The sequence below is a fragment of the Eulemur rufifrons genome, unplaced genomic scaffold (assembly GCF_041146395.1).
Source record: "Eulemur rufifrons isolate Redbay unplaced genomic scaffold, OSU_ERuf_1 scaffold_114, whole genome shotgun sequence".
NCBI classification, from domain to species: domain Eukaryota; kingdom Metazoa; phylum Chordata; class Mammalia; order Primates; family Lemuridae; genus Eulemur; species Eulemur rufifrons.
In genome coordinates this window covers 51,740-73,228 of record NW_027182896.1, presented here as the reverse complement: position 1 = coordinate 73,228, position 21,489 = coordinate 51,740, and the positions used below count along the sequence as shown (strand labels likewise).

Here is a 21,489-nt window from a genome sequence, read left to right as displayed (position 1 = left end):
ATTTTTCACTGTTTTGATAGTAGTCATGGTGACTGAAATGAGGTGGTATGTCATAGTGGCTTTGATTTGCATTTTTCAGATGATTACAGAGCTTGAGCATTTTTTCATGTACCTCTTGGCCATTTGCTTATATTGTTGTTAGAAATGTCTTTTCAGGTGTTTTACCCATTTTTTATTGTTTTCCCATTTTCCCCTTTTCATTTATTTTAATAGATTTGTGGGGTATAAGCTGTGTTCTATGTATGTAATGTATAATTACTTATTTTAAAATCACATTATTTTGGTTTTTTGCTATTGGCTTGAGTTCCTTGTATATTCTGGATATTAATCCCTTGCCAAATGTACAGTTTGCAAATATTTTCTCCCCTTCTGTTGATTATCTCTTGGATCTGACAATTATATCTTTTGCTGTGGAGAAAATTTTTACTTTTGCTCAATCTCATTTATTTATTTCTGCTTTTGTTATCTATGTTTTAAAGTCTTATCCAAAAAATTCTTGCCTAGACCAATGTCATGAAGCCTTTCCCCTATGTTTTCTTCCAGTAGTTTCACAGTTTCACCTTCCATTTAACTTGTTTTCCCATTTTCAGTTGATTTTTGTACATGGTGAGTGAAAGGGGTCTGGTTTCATTCTTCTGCATTTACATGCCCAGTTTTCCAAGCACCATTTATTAAAGGGATTTTCCTTTCTTCAGTGTGTGTTCTTGGCACCTTCGCCAAAACTCAGTTGGTTGTAAACCGGGGAATTTATTTCTGAGTTTTCTACTCTGTTCCATGTATGTTTTTGTGCCAGTACCACGCTATTTTAGGTACTCTAGTTTTGTAGCATATTTTGAAGTCAGGTATTGTGATGCCCCCAGCTTGGTTCTTTTGCTCAAGCTTTTTGAGGTCATTTCTGTGTCATACAAATTGTAAGATTGTTTTTCTATTTCTGTGAAGAATGTCACTGCTATTTTGACTGGGATTCCTTTGAGTCTTAGATCACTTTAGGAATTAGGGGAAATTAGCAATATTAATCTTTCCGATCCATGAATATGGAATAGCTTTCCATTTATTTGTGTCTTCTTTGACTGCTTTCATCTTTTTTTAAAAATAGTTTTCATCGTAGAGATCCTTCCTCTCCTTGGTTAAATTTATTGGCTATTTATTTACTTAGTAGTTCCATTCATGTGGCTACAAATATGTAGCTACAGTAATTGGAATTGTTCTCTTGATTTCTTTTTCAGATAGTTTTGTGTTAGCATAGAAACACCACTGATTTTTGAATGTGTATTTTATATTTTTCAACTTTACTCTTTCATTTCTTAATTTTATTTTTGAGTCTTCTCTTTTTTTCTTAATTAGCTAACGCCTGCTGATTTTGTTAATCTTTAAAAAAAAAAAAACTTAGTTTTATTGATATTTTCTATTTTTTTCCTGGTCTCTGTTTCATTTATTTTTTACCCTGATCTTTATTATTTCCTTTCTTTTACTAACTTTGGCCTTAGTTTCCTCTTATTTTTCTAGTTCCTTGAAGTGCAGCCTTAGATTTTGTGATTTTTTTTCCCCTTTTTTTGCATTGATTGATTTCTGCAAACTTCCCTCTTACAGCTGCTTTTGCTGCCTTTCGTTGGTTTTCATATGTTGTGTTTTTATTTTTCTTTGTCTAAAGATACTTTTAATTTTCTCTCTTAACTTCTTCATTGAACCACTGATCACTTAGGAATTTACTTGTTAATTTCCATGTATTTATGAATTATCTTTTTTTTATTTCAGCATATTATGGGGGTACAAATGTTTAGGTTACATATATTGCCCTTCCACCCCCACCCCAAGTCAGAGCTTCAAGTGTATCCATCCCCCAGACAGTACGCATGTGACTCATTATGTATGTATATGCCCATTCCCTCCGAAGAATTTTCTGAAATGTCTTGTTATTCATTCTTAGTTTCATACCATGTGGTTGGAAAATATACTTGATGTATATTTTCTGTATTCTCAAATTTGTTAAGACTTGTTTTATGATCTACTATGTGACCTATATGGAGGATGTTTGGTGTGTGCTTGAGAAAAGTGTATATTCTAATGGTGTTGAAAGAAATATCTCTGTATGTCTGTTAGGTCCCTTGTATTTATCTCCAATGTTTCCTTATCGGGTTTCTACCTACATGATCTAGCCTTTGCTGAAAATGAGGAGTTAAAGTTTCTTACAATTATTGTATTGCTGCATATTTCTCCCTTCAGACTTATATATTTTTTATTTATTTAGATGTCCTAACGTTGAGTGCATATATACTTATAATTGTTATATGCCCTTGATGAATTGACCCTTTTATCTTGATAGAATAACCTTTTGTTTCTTTTTACACTTTTTGACCTAGAATCTATTTTTTCTGATATAAGCAAAGCTACTCCTGCTCTCTGTTACCATTTGCACTATCTTTTTTTTGATGTGATCTCTTCACGTTTAGTCCATTTTTGTTCTTGCAGGTGAAGCGAGTCTCTTGTAGACAGCATATACTTGGGCTGTTTTTGTTGTTGTTGTTGATTATCCATTCAGCTACTCTTTGTCTTTTGATTGGAGACTTTAATTTATGTGCAACCTGGGTAATTATTGACACATAAGGACTTACTATTGCCATTTTGTTAATTGTTTTCTGGTTGTTCTATAGATCATTTGTTCCTTTCTTCCTCTCTTGTGCCTTCTTTTGTGATTAAGTGATTTTCTCTAGTGCTATGCTTTGAATATTTACTTTTTATCTTTTCCTTATCTACTATATACTTTTTCTTTGTGGTTACTATAAGATTTACATAAAACATCTTATAGTTACCACATGCTATTTTAGTCTGGTAACATTGATTACATATCAAAACCCTACATTTTAATGCCACTCCTCCACTCAACGAAATTTTATGGTTTTGTTGTCAAGATTTAAATGTTTTACATTTTACCAAACCAACATAACACTGATAGCAAAACCAGGAAAGGATGCAACAACAAAAAAAAAACTACAGACCAATATCCCTTATGAATATAGATACAAAAATTCTCAATAAAATCCTAGCAAATCGAATCCAAGTGCTTATCAAAAAAATAATCCATCATGACCAAGTGGGCTTCATCCCAGAGATGCAGGGATGGTTTAACATACACAAATCTATAAATGTAATTCACCACATAAATAGAAGCAAAAATAAAGACCATATGATCCTCTCAGTAGATGTAGAAAAAGCATTTGACAAAATTCAACACCCTTTTATGATAAGAATGCTTAACAAAATAAGCATAGATGGGGCCTACCTAAAAATGATACAAGCCATATATGACAAACCCACAGCCAACATCATACTGAATGGGGAAAAATTGAAAGCATTCCCACTTAGAACTGGAACCAGACAAGGCTGCCCACTGTCCCCATTACTTTTCAACATAATATTGGCAGTCCTTGCGAGAGTCATCAGTCAAGAGAGCAGAATCAAGGGAGTCCAAATAGGGACAGGAGAGATCAAACTCTCACTCTTTGCTGATGATGATATTATATCCAGAAAACCCCAAGGCTTCAACCAAGAGACTCCTGGAATTGATCAATGAATTCAGTAAAGTCTCAGGATACAAAATCAACACACACAAATCAGAGGCATTCATATATGCCGTTAACAGTCAAATGGAGAACCAAATTAAGGACTCAGTACCCTTCAAAATAGCAACAAAGAAAATAAAATACCTAGGAATATATTTAACTAAGGAAGTAAAGGACCTTTATAGGGAGAACTACGAAACACTGAGGAAGGAAATCGCAGAGCATGTAAATAGGTGGAAAACCATACCATGCTCATGGATCGGAAGAATTAATATTGTTAAAATGTCTATATTGCCCAAAGTGATCTACAGATTCAATGCAATCCCTATTAAATTACCAACATCATTTTTCACAGATATAGAAAAAATAATTTTATGCTTTGTATTGAACCAGAGAAGACCCTGTGTAGCAAAAGCAATTTTAAACAATAAAAACAAAATGGGAGGTATTAATTTGCCAGACTTCAAACTATACTACAAGGCTGTGGTTATTAAAACCGCTTGGTATTGGCATAAGTGCAAGGACATAGAGCAGTGGAACAGAACAGAAAATCCAAATATAAAACCATCCTCAAATAGCCACCTAATCTTTGACAAAGCAGACAAAAACATACTCTGGGGAAAAGATTCCTTATTCAATAAATGGTGCTGGGAAAACTGGACAGCCAAGACTGAAACAGGACCCACAGCTTTCACCTCTCACAAAAATCAAATCACGGTGGATAACAGACTTAAACCTTAGGAGCAAAACTATTAGAATTCTAGAAGAAAATGTAGGAAACATTGGCTATAAGGAATGATGAAGATACGACATCTCTATGGTTCTCCTGGAGAGAGTTGGAACTCATTATATTAAGTGAAGTATCTCAAGAATGGAAAAACAAGCATCACATGTACTCACCAGAAAATTGGTTTCCCTGATCATCACCTAAATACAAATCTGGGAACGACACCAATTGGATATCAGACTGAGGTGGGGGGTGGGGGAGGGGATGGGGGTATGCCTACACAATGAGTGCATTGCACACCGTTTGGGTATTGGTAATGCTTGAAGGTGCTGACTCGGGAAGGGGGGGTGGGGAAGGGAGGGATATATACCTACATGATGGTGCAACGCACACGACCTGGGGAACAGACACGCCTGGAGCTCTGACTTGGGGGAAAAGGCAGTACAGGAGCAACGTATGTAACCTGCAATTCTGTATCCGCCATAACAAGATGAAATAAAAAAAAAATGTAGGAAACACACTTATAGACATTGGCCTAGGAAAAGAATTTATGAACAAGACCCCTAAGGCAATCACAGCAAAACAAAAATAAATAAATGGGACGTGATTAAATTAAAAAGCTTCTGCACAGCCAAAGAAACAGTCAAGAGAGTAAACAGACAACCTACAGAATGGGAAAAAATTTTTGCATACTGCACATCAGATAAAGGACTGATAACAAGAATCTATTTAGAACTCAGGAAAATCAGTAAGAAAAAATCAAACAACCCTATCAAAAAGTGGGCAAATGACATGAATAGAAATTTCTCAAAGGAAGATATAAGAATGGCTAACAAACATATGAAACAATGCTCAATATCTCTAATCATCAGGGAAATGCAAATCAAAACCACAATGTGATGTCATTTAACTCCAGTGAGAATGGCCTTTATCAAAAAGTCCCAAAACAATACGTGTTGGTATGGATGCAGAGAGACAGGAACACTCATACACTGGTGGTGGGCCTGCAAACTAGTGCAACCCCTGCGGAAAGCATCATGGAGATACCTTGAACAGATTCAAGTAGACCTACCATTTGATCCAGCAATCCCATTATTGGGCATCTACCCAAAAGAACAAAAGTCATTCTATAAAAAAGACACCTGTACCCGAATGTTTATAGCAGCACAATTCACAATTGCAAAGATGAGGAAACAACCCAAGTGCCCATCAATACATGAGTGGATTAATACAATGTGGTATATGTATACCATGGAGTATTACTCAGCTATAAGAAATAATGGTGACAGAGAATCTCTTTTGTTCTCTTGGAGAGAGTTAGAACCCATTCTATTAAGTGAAGTATCCCAAAAATGGAAAAATAAGCACCACATGTACTCACGAGCAAATTGGTTTCCCTGATCACCACCTAAGTGCACATTTGGGAATAACACCAATTGGGTATCAGATGGAGGTGGGGGTTGGGGGGAGGGGATGGGTGTATACCTACATGATGAGTGCGATGCGCACTGTCTGGGGAATGGACATGCTTGAAGCTCTGACTCAGGGGGATGTGGGGGCATGGGCAATATATATAACCTGAACTTTTGTACCCCCATAATAAGCTGAAATAAAATAAACAATAAATAAATAAATAAAAACAACAAAAAAAGAGGGTAACCAAAAAAAAAGATTTAAATGTTTTTAGATTGTGTATCCTTTAGAAAATTAAGAGCTACTATTTTTATTTAGCTTTCTCTTACATGCAGTTGAATGCAATGCATAAGTTGCTACACTGTTGATAATAAATTTTTGAACATGTGATACCCATAAAATATCTACATGGGGATTAATATTGGTTATAGTCCATGTGTAATTTGTAACAATGGAAGAATTGTAGAGTATTCCTGTTCTTTATGGGAGTGCACACAAAGAAATGACTGGACAAATTAGAATACCTCCTTAGGAGAACTACTTACTTCCAGAATAATGCAGAAAATGTCAGAGCATGGCCAGAGGAAGAAAATAACATTGTTCTGTTTTATGCATAAGTAAAGACTTAGTGGTCATGAAACCAATATTCAGCTAAAGAGTATGCTGTCATTGCTTCTTGCACGTAAATTCATGCTTTTCCTTCTGGGTACCTTGGGGTCTCTAGTTTCTCTAATCTCTTCTCAAACCTTCCATCAGAACTATATACTGAAACTTACTCCTCAATTTTCTCTCAACCTTCAACTTCTTATATCTCTGTGGTCTATTTAGATTTCAAATGCCACCCACTCCAATAAAGACTCCCTCAACAAATACAAGTACCAAGATGGAAAACTTTATGAATATGGTAAATAGCAGTTCAGTCAAAAAAAAAAAAAAAAACAGTGTATCTATGAAGATGTCATCAGTAACCTCAGTGAAGCAACATTTCTCCAGCTCTGTTAGTCAATGAGTTAGATATAAGGTCCCTGGATCGATGTAATATCTAGAAGGAAAATGGATATTTCTTCTCTGCTTAGGAATGGTGAGCTAGAGGTAAGGAGCAGACAATAATATTTACAGGGGTGGTAGATCTCCTGAAATAGAATTTCCAAAGATGCTTATTAAACACGTACATTAACTCTCAATTTCTCATCTAAGATCATCCAGCTATGGAAGGAGGAGTTGAAAGGAGCCACCATTTAAAGCTTGAGCCAGATTGAGGAGTTTTAATTTGCTTTGCCCTATAGAATATGCTGGTATGGTCAGGGTGCCTGAAGGGGCTTTGGGGCATTTGTGCTGCTCTTTCTTGGAACCCAGCCCCAGCCACGTAAACATATACAGGCATGACTGCCATAGGGTATCTGGAAGAGAAACTTCTTTTTCTAGGCAAGATCACCCTAGATCACCCAACCATTACCTGAGTCCTTAATATATATGAAACCCAGACAAGATCAGCAGAGCCGCCCACAGCTGAGTACAGATTCATGAGGAGACCAGGACAGTGTAGAAAGACTCCCCACTATACAATCATTTTTTCATTAATAAAGGCATTATGGGCTGAGTGCAGTGGTTCATGCCTGTAATCTTAGCATTCTGGGAGGCCAAGGAAAGAGCTTTGACCTCAGAAGTTTGAGGTTGCAGTGAGCTATAACTGACGCCATTGCACTTTACCCAGGGTGACAGAGCGAGACCCTGTCACAAAAAAAAAAAAAAAAACAATAAAGGCCTTATGTTAAATCACGTGTTGTTGGATAGTCTGTTATGTAGCAGCTGCTAACTGATACAATATCTGAACAAAACAGAACTCAGAGTAATTAAAATAATTTGCTACTTTGTATTTTGGCCTTTATTCTGATATTTGAAGACTACATTCATGATTATTGTGTTACTCATATTTTAGAATATTATACTAAAAAGTTACTACTACATGGAGGTTTCTTTCCAGGTAATCAGGGGAGGTTGGAAGGACATGTATGTTTGTAATAGTGTAACCCTGAATCTAATGACAGGACAGAAATTCAAACTCTCTTGTGAGGAATCCTTTGACATTAAGTTTAAAGAGATTTCTTATCATAAGGGAGATTTATGATAATCGATATTGAAATGGCTCATTCGCCACCCATTTAATGATTATGGAAAATTTAGAAAAGCTGGTGCTAGTTCATTGGTAGCAATGTGAGGACTCATATATGTATGCAGAACTGGAAAGATAATTCAGTAATAAAACATAAAAACACCCAACCCACCTTTGAATGCAAAGAACCATCCCTCTTTATAGATGAACAGTCTTCCATATTTCAATAAGTAGATGTAAAGAATGAAAAAGAAATATTTTCCATCAACACAAAATGTACAATTTAAAATTTACTTCTTTTTATTTAAATATGTCTTTGACTCTAAAGCCATTTATTGAAATGTGTCTTGTGATATAGACTCCCCTTGGAGACATGTAGATGATAATCAGTTTGCCAAGCTGGTGTGTTAAATGATACATTGTCAGGAAGTACAGTTTAGGGAGTGACATACACAGGAATGATGGACACAAAATTGGAAAACTCTGGTGTAAGACTTTTCTTTACTATAAAATTATATAAACAACCTTAGTTGCCAAGTGTACTCTCTTTTCCCCCATAGGAGAACATAATATAACACATGATAGTTTTTGTTTTTTCAGTAGGAGACATTGAAAGTTACTGATTATATGTATTTCAGAAAAAAGTGATTCTTAAAAATCCATGTTGCTCCAAAATCTGAATGGGGATTTTTACATATTTCTGATCCACTTTTATTTGGGTTCAACATGTAAATATACTAAAATGGAAAAAAAAAGAGAACTACATAGACATCAAATGGAGCAGAAATCTTAATGAAGTGAGTTATTAATACTTAAATTGTATAAATAATTTGAAAGCAAACTCATGGAAATTCTAGAAGACAAATAGAAGAAATAAGTTCTAAATCCACAATTTGATCAGATTTTCTTCATTTCTGGTTGTGCCCTGTTATCACAGAGACTTCTTCAGCTCCAGGACAATTTATGCTTTACTAATCCCCCTCACAAGGAATCTTCTCAGAGCCCTCTTTATGTCATTATTCCTCAGGCTGTAAATGAAGGGGTTCAGCATGGGAGTGACCACCGTGTACATCACCGAGGCTGTTGCTCTGGAGTGTGAGTTGTGTGTAGCAGCAGAGCCAAGGTACACCCCTAGGCTTGTGCAGTAAAATAAGGAGACAACTGAGAGGTGAGATGCACAGGTGGAAAATGCTTTATACTTCCCCTGAGCCGAGGAGATTGCACGTGTGGAGGAAACTATTCTAGAGTAAGAGTAAAGGATACCAGTGAGGGTCCCACCACCCAGCACCACAGATGCCAGATACATCACCATGTCATTAAAGAAGGGGTCAGAGCAGGCAAGGTGGACCACCTGATTAAGTTCACAGAAGAAGTGGGGGATTTCCAACTCTGCACAGAAGGGCAGGGGCAACACCATTAAGCTTTGTAACAAAGAATTCAGGACACTCAGGATCCAGGACACCAGAACCAGCAGCCCACAGAGCCTGGGATTCATGATGACCGTGCACTGCAGTGGGTGACAGATGGCCCCAAACCGGTCATAGGCCATCATGGTCAGCGTAAAGATATCCAGCCCTGCAAAGAGTGTGAAAAAGTACATCTGGGTGATGCAGCCTGTGTAGGATATGACTTTGCTCTGTGTCTGCACATTCACCAGCATCTTTGGGACAGTGGTGGACACAAAACAGATGTCTACAAAGGACAGGTTGGAGAGGAAGAAGTACACGGGGCTGTGCAGGTGGGAGTATGAGATTGTGGCCAGGATCATGATCAGGTTCCCAAGCACAGTGATCAGGAGCATGGAGAGGAACAGCCCACAAAGGATGCGTTGTAATTCTGGGTCCTCTGAAAATCCCAGAAGAAAAAACTCTGAAATTGGTGTATCATTCCTTGGAACCATGTGGTTGACGTGACTGATAAAAAAAAAAAAAAGAGAGAGAGAGAGAAACAGAACATGGCACAGGCATGCATTATAAACATATCAGAAATGCTCTCCTATATTCTACAGTAAAGGAGTTAATTTCTATTTTTGAAAGTTTATGTTTAAGTTGACAGAGTAGTATGTATTTATTCTGTACAACATGATGTTTTGAAATATATATACATGATGTTTTGAAGTATATATACATTATGAAATAGCTAAATCTAGTCAAAAACATCTACATTACTTGCTTAGTTACCATTTTTGTTGTGAAAACACTTATCTGCTGTCCTAGCATTTTTCAAGAACAAAATATATCATCATCTATAGTCACCATGTTTGTACATCTTCTGAACTTATTTCTTCTACATAACTATAATATTATATCCTTTGACCAACATCTCTCAAACTCCCTATCCCAACTTCCCCAGGCTCCAGTAACCTCCATTCCCAAGAAGATAATTTCTATATACTGTGTGTGAATCTTGTCCCTGTTAAGGGATCCCTTGACCATCTCTGATTAGGGACTCCTGTCCCACTCTCAACCTTTCCTTGGGGGCATTCATTCTATAGTTTTAATTAGAAAATCTTTCATGCATGTGAAGAATATAAAGTAAATTTTGACATGTTCCAGGCATTATCTAGACAGTGAGTGAATGGTGCTAGAAAACAAAATCCCTACAATTTAGTGACGGAGAATGATAAAAGCAAATAAATAATACCACATACTATTGTCAGATGGTGATGAATACTATGAGGAACAAGAAAGAAGGTAAAATGGAAAGTGTGAAGGGGGGTGCTATTTTTCCTAGGTGTTCTGGGAAGACCAGCAGACAAGGTCACAACTGAGCAGAGACCACAATGAAGGCAGGGCAGGAGGCACCATGTTCCCCGCAGAAGGAAGTCGTGTGTGCAAGACAGAAGAAACAACCAATGAATGACTCTGAGGAATGTACTTCTTTCAGATGTTCAAGGCCAACAAGGAAGCCAATGTGGCAGGGGAATGAGCAACAGGAGAGACATGACAGAAGCTGTCAGAGGATGTTGAGGAGGGAGTGGCCTTGAAGCTGCAGACACAGGGTGTCCCTCTGTCCAGATGTTGTTGTGTTTGTACTTCATTAATTTAGTTGCAAAGGTGTCCCATGGATTGAAATGTGTCCCTATATATTCATTGGTATAGCCTTGAGTTCTGGCCTTTATATAATATTGTAAGTTACCTTTTGGAATATACTGAGCCAAGGTCCCCATTCTCTGAAACCTGATCTCATCCTAAATTTATGCACACACACACACACACACACACACACACAAGCACACAGATCATATACATACAGTATGCCCTCCTGAGGCTGTGTTCCGCCCATGTTCTTCTCACCTCAGTCACACTGGGCTCCATATCTTTAACCAGAAACGAATGGATGCTAGACAATTTGTCAATTTCCAATTATGTTTCCTGGACAAAATACAGAAATGATACCCAGAAATTCCAGTTTGGAAATCTCCCATATACATGTAACCTTAGAACTCCATTTTGGCATGGAGACTCAGGCAGATCAACTGGTTTTTGTTTTTCACATGCAAAACATATCTTTTAATTTCTCTTGTATTTACCTAGGAATTGAATTACTGGGTCACATAGGTCCTATTTGTTCATAAGAAACTGCTGAACAATTCTCAAAAGTGATTTTATGGGGCAGCCCCTTTCTCATATTTTGTGTGGCATTTTTTCTTGTTTGTTATTCTTGGTCTTTACATTTTGATCTCTTTTTTTTTTTTTTTTTTTGACAAATCCAATAGTTACACTCTAGTCCTGGCTCTGGTCTTCATCTAACATGCAAAGACATCCCTAGACCATACTCTATAAAATCCTGCGCACACCATGGTAATCCTCTCCTTCTGCTTAGGGTATGCGCCTGTGTATGATTTATCCCTGAGAGCATTACATCACACACACAGCTATTGCATTCCATTGTGTTCACCATTAGATCAAAAGTTCCAAACGAACAGGAATTTCACCTGCTTTGATTACTTTGCTATTTTCACAGAGGTACATGGATACGTGTGCATTATATAGAAAACATTAAAACAATGAGAAGTTATGAAATAAAAAGAATGTCAGGGAACAGAGCCCCATTAACTTTATTATTTCAAATGTACTGTATTAAACAAAATTGGATGGGACAAAAATTAATTGAAATATGACAAAATAATAATAATTTAATAATATCAAAATGGATTGATTATATAATTGGCCATAACCTCTACATCAAGTTATAGAACATATAATTATCTCAGAATGCTCTGGCACATAACACATATTCATTGTTTATGGAATGGATCAGGAAACAAGTCTCAGTGTATGTGGATATTTAATACATGACAAGGCTGTATTTCAATTTAGTTGGAAAAGGCTGGATTACTGAATAAACGCTGGCATGAATGTCTATCAGCCTGGAAGATAATTAGGTTCAATCCCTGTCTCACATCTTACAAAAATTATCATATTTAAAGACCTTAATATAAAAGTAAAGAATACTTGTTACATGAATACGTAGAAAACTACATATGAAATCTACATCGTAGGCAAACCATTTTAACTGAGGCAAGAAACAGAAGTATGACTATATATCTATATTTATAAATAGATAAACTAAAAATTTTTGAAATTTTTTATGACCACACATATACTCTTAAAAATCAATGAGGAAACATTAATCTGCAAAAATCACTTGAAATGGTGATGACTGTAGAAAACTTGGTAAACAATAATAAGCAAAGCAAAATGGTGATCGTATATATGCATCTTTACTCAAACCAGTAATAGTTTAAGACAACAAAAAGAAATCTCATTGAAACCCCTCAGCCTGGGAAAATCTTAAAGAGCTGTCACATTGTGTGGGGTTCAAAGTTTTAAACAGATAGCAAAGGAGGACACCCCAATTTTGCTGGCAGAAATATGTAGTGCTGCAAAAACCTAAGAAAACAATCTAGACAAAACTATAAGTATTGAAAATACAGATATTCATTAACCGAAGTTTTGTCAGTGCCTGCACTACTGAAATTCTTGGTCAGGTAATTTATTGTGATGGGGTCTTTCCTGTGCATTACATTATGTTTCCCAGCATCCCTATTCTCTACCGACCCTTCCCCAGGTTGAAAGCCAAACAAGGCATTGCTCAATATCCCCTGGGGGACATAATCTCCCCCAGGAGAAATTCACACATCACCTTAGTGAGATGATAAACAGTGATTTACAAATGATGGCCAAAGGTGATGCAACTTCTGGAAATATATCTAATAAAAAAAGACAAAAGTCATAAATAGGAATGACAGAGGGGTGAAAACCAATGGGAAATATATACATGGCAGTTTATTTAGCCAAATTGTGCAGGAGCACATTCTACATGTATAAAGCAATGAGGAAAACAAAATATGACTGACGGATGCATTTGCCTACACAAGATTCATAAACTTTCACAGATTCCCCTCACATACACTGAAACTTGCATGCAAGAACTAACTGGCATATGCCAAATGTGTTGAAACATTCCAATTCTTGATTTAAAAAATGCAATCAAAACCAGGAATAAAAACACCTAAACCCACCATGCAAAAGCAAAGGATGTGCACAAACTATTTGCAGTAGAGTGTTTCATGTCTGGCAAACACAAATATATTCAGCCACACTAGTAAGGAAACAACTGCAGACTAAAGGCCATTAGTATATGATATTTCACCTACTAAATAAATTTCCTATTTCATTTGAATACCCAGCATGAGAGAACATACTGCAAAATGTGTGCCTCACAAACTGCTGTTGTCAGGTACTATTTGGAAGGAATTCATTGGTCAGGATCTTTCTCATCAGTATGGAAATGCTCAGATAACACCCCTTTGTAAAAATGAAAAAATAATTGCCTTTATTTCAGTGTATATTCCTCCACAGCTAATAGCATATTTCTCTTCTCCAATTATTGCAAAGACCCTTGGTCACATGTTCTATTTTTACTGGAACCACCTTAAATGTCCCATGTCCTCTTCCAACTGGGCTTCCCTTACCATTACTTATCAACACTCACACTCCATGGCTGGGTTCAAGGTCCATGCCTGTTTTTAGCATTATAAATAAATACCTGAATCAATTAATTAATCAAGCAGCAATCTCTCTGCTCTAGACTTGGCTAGATTTGCTCTCAGGTGACCTCAGAGACATGGTCACAGCATCCATTCTCCCTGACCCTTTCCTTCAGGACCTCCTGCGTCTTGGACTCACCTTGATAGGTTTTCTGAAAGGAAGGTCTCAGTGTGGAAGCCAGAAATCCTCCCTGGATGGCTGATAATGAAAACTGAAGCTCAGTCCCAAGATAATGCAGAGGAAAATGTCCCTAATCCAGATGTAGGACTCCCAAGAGGAACAACTACATCCTATCCAGCCCAGGCCTGTGTATGCTGGGGAACAACAGCAAAGAGGGATATTTCCAGCTTCATATTCTGCTCATTAGGCACATTTCCCTCTTGTCATTCCAGCCCTGTGCACATCATTTCCCTCTGGGACATAGCTCTGCACCAAAAGGGATATTTTCTCTGCATTCTCTGTTCTCAAGACACCAGATAAAACAGGAAGCGAATCCAGTCTTTGTTACTCCTTCTCCATGGACTTGCTTGTTGTCCAGAGACCTAACCTGTTAACACTGAACCCAACCCTGCGTGAAATTTTTCTCCAAAGTCTAAACTGAGGAACCTGTCCTGACTAGGACCCTTGGATCTTCAAATCACTGACAAGTGCTGGGAATGCAGCCCTTGATATCTCCCAGAAATTGCTCTTCCCCTCTTCACCAAGGGAGTGAACTGTATTCTCTTGATGGAAAACCATGGGTACCAAATGTCTTGGCTTCACAGAGGTTTTTCCAAAACAATTAAAAAATTTCATACTTGCAACTCAGGTGGTTATTTAGGAATTTGTTTTATAATTTTCTTTATTTGTGAATTTTCTAAAATGTCTTGGGCCATAATAAATTTCAGAATGTTTGTAACAGGTGATACCTATACAATATCTACATGTTGATTAATATTGGTTATATTCCATGTGTACTTTGTAACAGTGGAAGAATTATAGAGTATTCCTGCTCATTCATGGACTGCACAAAAAGAAAGATCTTGATAAATTAGAAAACCTCCATCGGAGAACTATGTTCACTCAGAAAAATGCAGAAAATATCATAGTGTGACCAGACGAAGAAAGTATCATTGTTTTATTTTCTGCATAAGCAAAGACTTAGTGGTCATAAAACCTATATTCAACTAAAAGGTATGCTGGCATTGCTTCTTGTACATCACTTCATGCTGTCCCTTCTGCGTACCTTGGAGTCTCTAGTGACTCCAATCTCTTCTCTTACATTCAGAACTCTACACTGAATCTTTCTCCTCAATTTTCTCTCCTCTTTCAAATTCCTACATCTCTGTGGTTTATTTACATTTCAAATGCCACCTACTCCAGTAAAGACTGCCTCAAGAAATACCAGTACCAGGATGGAAAGTCTTAAGAATATGGTAAATAGCAGTTCAATCAAAACAATAACAGTGTATCCAGGAAGATGTCATCAGTAACCTCAGTGAATGGGTATATACACACATAGTGGGTGCGCTGCACACCATCTGGGGGATGGACACACTTGGGGCTCTGACTTAGGTGGGGCAAGGGCAATAAATGTAACCTAAACATTTGTACCCCCTTAATATGCTGAAATTTAAAAAATTTTTTAAAAATTTAAAAAACCCCGAAACTCTTAAAAATAAAAAAAATAAAAAATGAAAAATAAATAAAATTTGTTTTTCCCAGTTTGGCAGGGAAAATAAGACTACATTCTTTTTTTTTAATTTAAAAAAAAATTTTATTGCTTAAAATTGCTTTTGCTACACAGGGTCTTCTCTGGTTCCATACAAAGTGTAAAATTATTTTTTTATGTCTCTGAAAAATGATGTTGGCAATTTAATAGGGATTGCATTGAATCTGTAGATCACTTTGGGTAGTATAGACATTTTAACAATATTGATTCTTCCAATCCACGAGCATGGTATGGTTTTCCACCCATTTACATGTTCTGCGATTTCCTTCCTCAGTGTTTCGTAGTTCTCCCTATAGAGGTCCTTTACCTTTTTAGTTAAATATATTCCTAGGTATTTTATTTTCTTTGTTGCTATTTTGAAGGGTATTGAGTCCTTAATTTGGTTCTCCATTTGACTGTTATTGGCATATATGAATGTCTCTGATATTTGTGTATTGATTTTGTATCCTGAGACTTTACTGAATTCATTGATCAATTCCAGGAGTCTCTTGGTTGAATCCTTGGGGTTTTCCAGATATAACATCATATCATCAACAAAGAGTGAGAGTTTGATCTGTTCTTTCCCTATTTGGACTCCCTTAATTCTGCTCTCTTACCTGATGGCTCTCGCAAGGACTTCCAATAGAAGACTGAAACAGAACCCACATCTTTCACCTCTCACAAAAATCAAATCACGGTGGATAACAGACTTAAACCTTAGGTGCGAAACTATTAGAATTCTAGAAGAAAATGTAGGAAAGACTCTTATAGACATTGGCCTAGGCAAAGAATTTATGAAGAAGACCCCAAAGGCAATCACAGCAACAACAAAAATAAATGAATGGGACCTGATTAAATTAAAAAGCTTCTGCACGGCCAAAGAAACAGTCACGAGAATAAACAGACAACCTACAGAATGGGAAAAAATTTTTGCATACTACATATCAGAGAAAGGACTGATAACAAGAATCTATTTAGAACTCAGGAAAATCAGTAAGAAAAAATCGAGCAACCCTATCAAAAAGTGGGCAAAGGACATGAATAGAAATTTCTCAAAAGAAGATATAAGAATGGCTAACAAACATGAAAAAATGCTCAACATCCCTAATCATCAGGGAAATGCAAATCAAAACCACAATGAGGCCGGGCGCGGTGGCTCACGCCTGTAATCCTAGCACTCTGGGAGGCCGAGGCGGGTGGATCGCTCAAGGTCAGGAGTTCGAGACCAGCCTGAGCAAGAGCGAGACCCCGTCTCTACTAAAAATAGAAAAAAATTATATGGACAACTAAAAATATATATATAGAAAAATTAGCCAGGCATAGTGGCGCATGCCTGTAGTCCCAGCTACTCGAGAGGCTGAGGCAGGAGGATCGCTTGAGCCCAGGAGTTTGAGGTTGCTGTGAGCTAGGCTGACGCCACGACACTCACTCTAGCCTGGGCAACAAAGTGAGACTCTGTCTCAAAAAAAAAAAAAAAAAAAAAAAAAAGCACAATGAGATTTCACTTAACTCCAGTGAGAATGGCCTTTATCAGAAAGTCCCAAAACAATACATGTTGGCGTGGATGCAGAGAGACAGGAACACTCATACACTGCTGGTGGGACTGCAAAATAGTGCAACCCCTGTGGAAAGCATTATGGAGATACCTTGAACAGATTCAAGTAGACCTACCATTTGATCCAGCAATCCCATTATTGGGCATCTACCCAAGAGAACAAAAGTCATTCTATAAAAAAGACACCTGTACCCGAATGTTTATAGCAGTACAATTCACAATTGCAAAGATGTGGAAACAACCCAAATGCCCATCAATTCATGAGTGGATTAGTAAAATGTGGTATATGTATACCGTGGAGTATTATTCAGCTATAAGGAATAACGGTGATATAAAATCCCCTTTGTTCTCCTGGAGAGAGTTGGAACCCATTCTATTAAGTGAAGTATCCCAAGAATGGAAAAATAAGCACCACATGTACTCACCAGCAAATTGGTTTCCCTGATCATCACTTTAGTGCACATTTGGGAATAACACCAATTGGGTATTGGACTGAGGTGGGGGGTGGGGAGAGGGGATGGGTGTATACCTACATGATAAGTATGGTGCCCACTGTCTGGGAATGATCACGCTTGAATGTTCTGACTCAGGGGGATGGGGGTGGGGGGAGGGGATGGGGTGTATATCTACATGATGAGTGCGATGTGTACTGTCTGGGGAATGGACATGCTTGAAGCTCTCACTCAGGGGGATGGGCGGGACATGGGCAATATATATAACCTGAACTTTTGTACACCCATAATAAGCTGAAATAAATAATATTAAAAATAGGACACATGAGAGATACTAGCCAACCAAAAAATAAATTTTAAAAACCCCAAAACTCTGAAAAATAAAAAAAAATGAAAAAATGAAAAATAAATAAAATTTGTTTTTCCCATTTTGGCAGGGGAAAAAAAGACTATATTCTTTTTTTTTTATTTTTTTTATTTCAGCATATTATGAGGGTACATATATTGCCCTTGCCCCACCCGAGTCAGAGCATCAAGCATGTCCATCCGCCAGATGGTGTGTACTACATCCACTACATGTGTATATACCCATCCCCTCCTACCCCCTCCCACCTGCCCAACACCTGATGAATGTTACTACTATATGTGCACTTAAGTGTTGATCAGTTAATACCAATTTGATGGTGAGTACATGTGGTGCTTGTTTACATTCATTACTATTCTGTTACTCAACTTTATTTTAGCATATTGTATAAAAAAGTTACTACTACATGGAAGTTTCTTTCCAGGTAATCAGGGGAGCTTGGAAGGACACGCATGTTTGTACAGGAAAACTTGTGACCCTGAGTCACATGACTGGACAGAAATTCAAACTATCCTGTGAGGAAATCTTTGACATGAAGTTTAAGGAGAGCTCTTAGCACATGGGAGATTTACGCTAAATGATATTGAACTAGTTCATTCACCACCCATACAGTGATTACAGCAAGACTTAGAAAAAGGGGGTGATGGTTCATTGATAGCAATGGGAGCACTCATACATGTATGCAGAACTGGAAGTTTTCTAGCAGAACTGGAAGATAATTAAATAATAAAACATAGAATTAGCCCACCCACCTTTCACTGCAAAGAACAATCCCTCCTTACACATGAACAGTCTTCCATCCTTCAATGAGTAGATACAACGAATGAAAAAGAAATATTTTGCATCATCACAAAATGTATTATTTAAAATTTACTACATTTTATTTATATTTGACTCAGACTCTAAGGCCATACTAAAAAAACATTGACTCAAATTTGTCTTGTTATGTAGACTTCCCTTGAAGACATGCAGATGATCAATTTTTGTCAAACTGGTGTGTTAAATGATACATTGTCAGGAAGTACAGTTTAGGGAGTGACATACACAAGAATGATGGACACAAAAATTGGAAAATTGTGGTGTCAGGCTTTTCTTTACTATAAAATTACATAAATGACGTTAGTTGCCAAGTGTAGTCTCTTTTTCCCCCATTGGAGAACATAATATGACACATGACAATTTTTTCAGTAGAAGAAAATGAAAATTTCTCAGCCTATGCATTTAAGAAAAGAATTATTCATAAGAAATACATGTTGCTCCAAAAAATGAATGAAGATTTTTAAGTATTTCTCATCTATGTTTGGGATCACCTTGTAAAAATATAAAAATAGACAAAGAGGAAAACTGTCCAGATATCAAATGGAGCAGAAATCTTAATGAGGTGAATTATTTAATTGTAATCAAAGTCATTTAATTTCCAGGAGATAAAGAAAAGAAACAAGTTCTAAATCCAACCGTCTAATCAGATTTTCTTCATTTCTGGCTATGAAGCTTTGACCCTGTTATCACGGGCACTTCTTTAGCCCCAGGAAAATTTATGCTTTAATAATCCCCCTCCCAGGGAATCTTCTCAGAGCCCTGTTTATGCCATTATTCCTCAGACTGTAGGTGAAGGGGTTCAGCATGGAGTGACCATCGTGTACATCACCGAGGCTGTTGCGCTGGAGTGTGAGTTGTGTGTAGCAGCAGAACTCAAGTACACCCCTAGGCTTGTGCAGTAAAATAGAGAGACAACCGCGAGGTGAGATGCACAGGTGGAAAATGCTTTACACTTCGCCTGAGCTGAGGAGAGTGCACGTGTGGAGGAAACTATCTGAGAGTAAGAGTAAAGGATCCCAGCAAGAGGAAAAACAGCCAGCACCACAGCTGCAATATGTATCACCACGTCATGAACAGAGGTGTCAGAACAGGCAAGGTGGAGAATCTAAGTTCACAGAAAAAGTGACGGATTTCCAAGTTTGTACAGAAGGACAGCCACAGCACCATTACGCTTTGTGACAAGGAATTCAGGCCACTTATGATCCAGGAAGCCAGAACCAGCAGTTCACAGAGCCTGGGGTTCATGATGGCCGTGTAGTGCAGGGGGTGACAGATGGCCACACACCGGTCATAGGCCATCACCGTCAGGAGGAAGATGTCTAACTCTGCAAAGATTATGGAAAAGTGCATCTGGGTGACACAGCCTGCATAGGATATGACTGCTGTGTGTCTTGATGTTCACCAGCATCTTTGGGACCATGGTAGAGACAAAACAGATGTCTACAAAGGACAGGTTGGAGAGGAAGAAGTACATGGGGGCATAGAGGTGGGAGTCTGAAATTGTGGCCAGGATAATGAGCATGTTCCCGAGAACCGTGACCAAGTACATGGAAAGGAACAGCCCAAAGAGGATAGGCTGCAATTCTGGTTCCTCTGAAAGTCCCAGAAGAAGAAACTCTGAAATTCTTGTATTGTTTCCTAGCTCCATGTTGTGGAGGTAACTACCGGGAAAGAGAAAAATAATGTGACTCATTTTCACTCAAGACGTTAACACTCACATAGTTGAAATGTTACAAAATATTTTTGTAGCTGATAATTAATTTCTATATTTTGTGTATTTAACTTGTTTTCTATCTGTTTCCCCAAGAACTGTTTCTTTATTTTTCTTTTTATTTTATTCTTTTTAATTCAGGATATCATGGGGGTACAAACATTTTGTTATATAAAATGCATTTGCCCCACCCAAGCCAGGGCTACGAGCGTGTCCCTACCAGATACAATACGTTCTGGTTCCATTAGTTGTGGGTTTACCCCACTCCCACCCACCCCACCTGACAGGCACCCAGTGAGTATTACCACCATGAGGTCGTATATCTCCAGTTTAATGAGAAATTCTTTCACGCATTTGAGTTGTACAGAGTGTCAGCCATATTCCAGGCACTGTTTAGGTAATGAACATAGCTTGCTTACAATTCAGTTTGATGGAGAAAGAATATGAGCTGATCAAGAAATAATCATGTGACATGTTAAATGGTTATAACGTCTTAGAAGACAATGAAAGCAAATATAAAAGAGAGTGGATAGGGAGTGCTATTCTTTTGTGTGTGTCCAGGCAAGACCAGCAGACAAGGTGACATTTGAACAGAGACCTCCAGGAAGAGAGGGTGGGACCCCTGAGGATATCTGGGGACAGGTGTGCCCGGCAGAGGGAATGATTAATGCACAAGCCCTGAGGAAGGTGTTTGTTTTGTAAAACCAAGGCTCAGAAAGAAGCATGTGTCACAAGGCAAACAAGCAAGAGTGACAGTGATGAGAGATGGTGTTGGGGGGTGTTGGAGAATGGGATGGCTTCCTCCCTACTGCTGAAACTTTGAGACTCTGAGAGTCCCTCATTCGCGTGTTGCTCAAAGCTCTCTAAATTCACGTAGCCCTCTAAGGATGAAGACAGAGCAGCGAATTCCAGTTGGTAATCTTCTCATGGACGTGTTGACTTGGGATTTCATTTTTATAGGACATTTTTGTGCTCTATATTTAACAAAACATAAAAACGCTCCTGAATAAACAGAGAGAAAAGAGTCAA

The 21,489-nt window shown here is 37.7% G+C and overlaps 1 protein-coding gene and 1 pseudogene across 1 annotated transcript; both read right to left on the bottom strand.

The window, feature by feature from the left end:
* Window positions 1-8,774: 8,774 nt before the first annotated feature.
* LOC138379660 (olfactory receptor 7A10-like) lies at window positions 8,775-9,713 on the bottom strand. The gene has a single exon (XM_069464808.1). The coding sequence runs from the start codon at window positions 9,711-9,713 to the stop codon at window positions 8,775-8,777; it is 939 nt and encodes a 312-aa protein (XP_069320909.1).
* A 9,752-nt stretch (window positions 9,714-19,465) lies between these two features.
* LOC138379659 (olfactory receptor 7A17-like) lies at window positions 19,466-20,397 on the bottom strand (annotated as a pseudogene).
* Window positions 20,398-21,489: the final 1,092 nt, after the last annotated feature.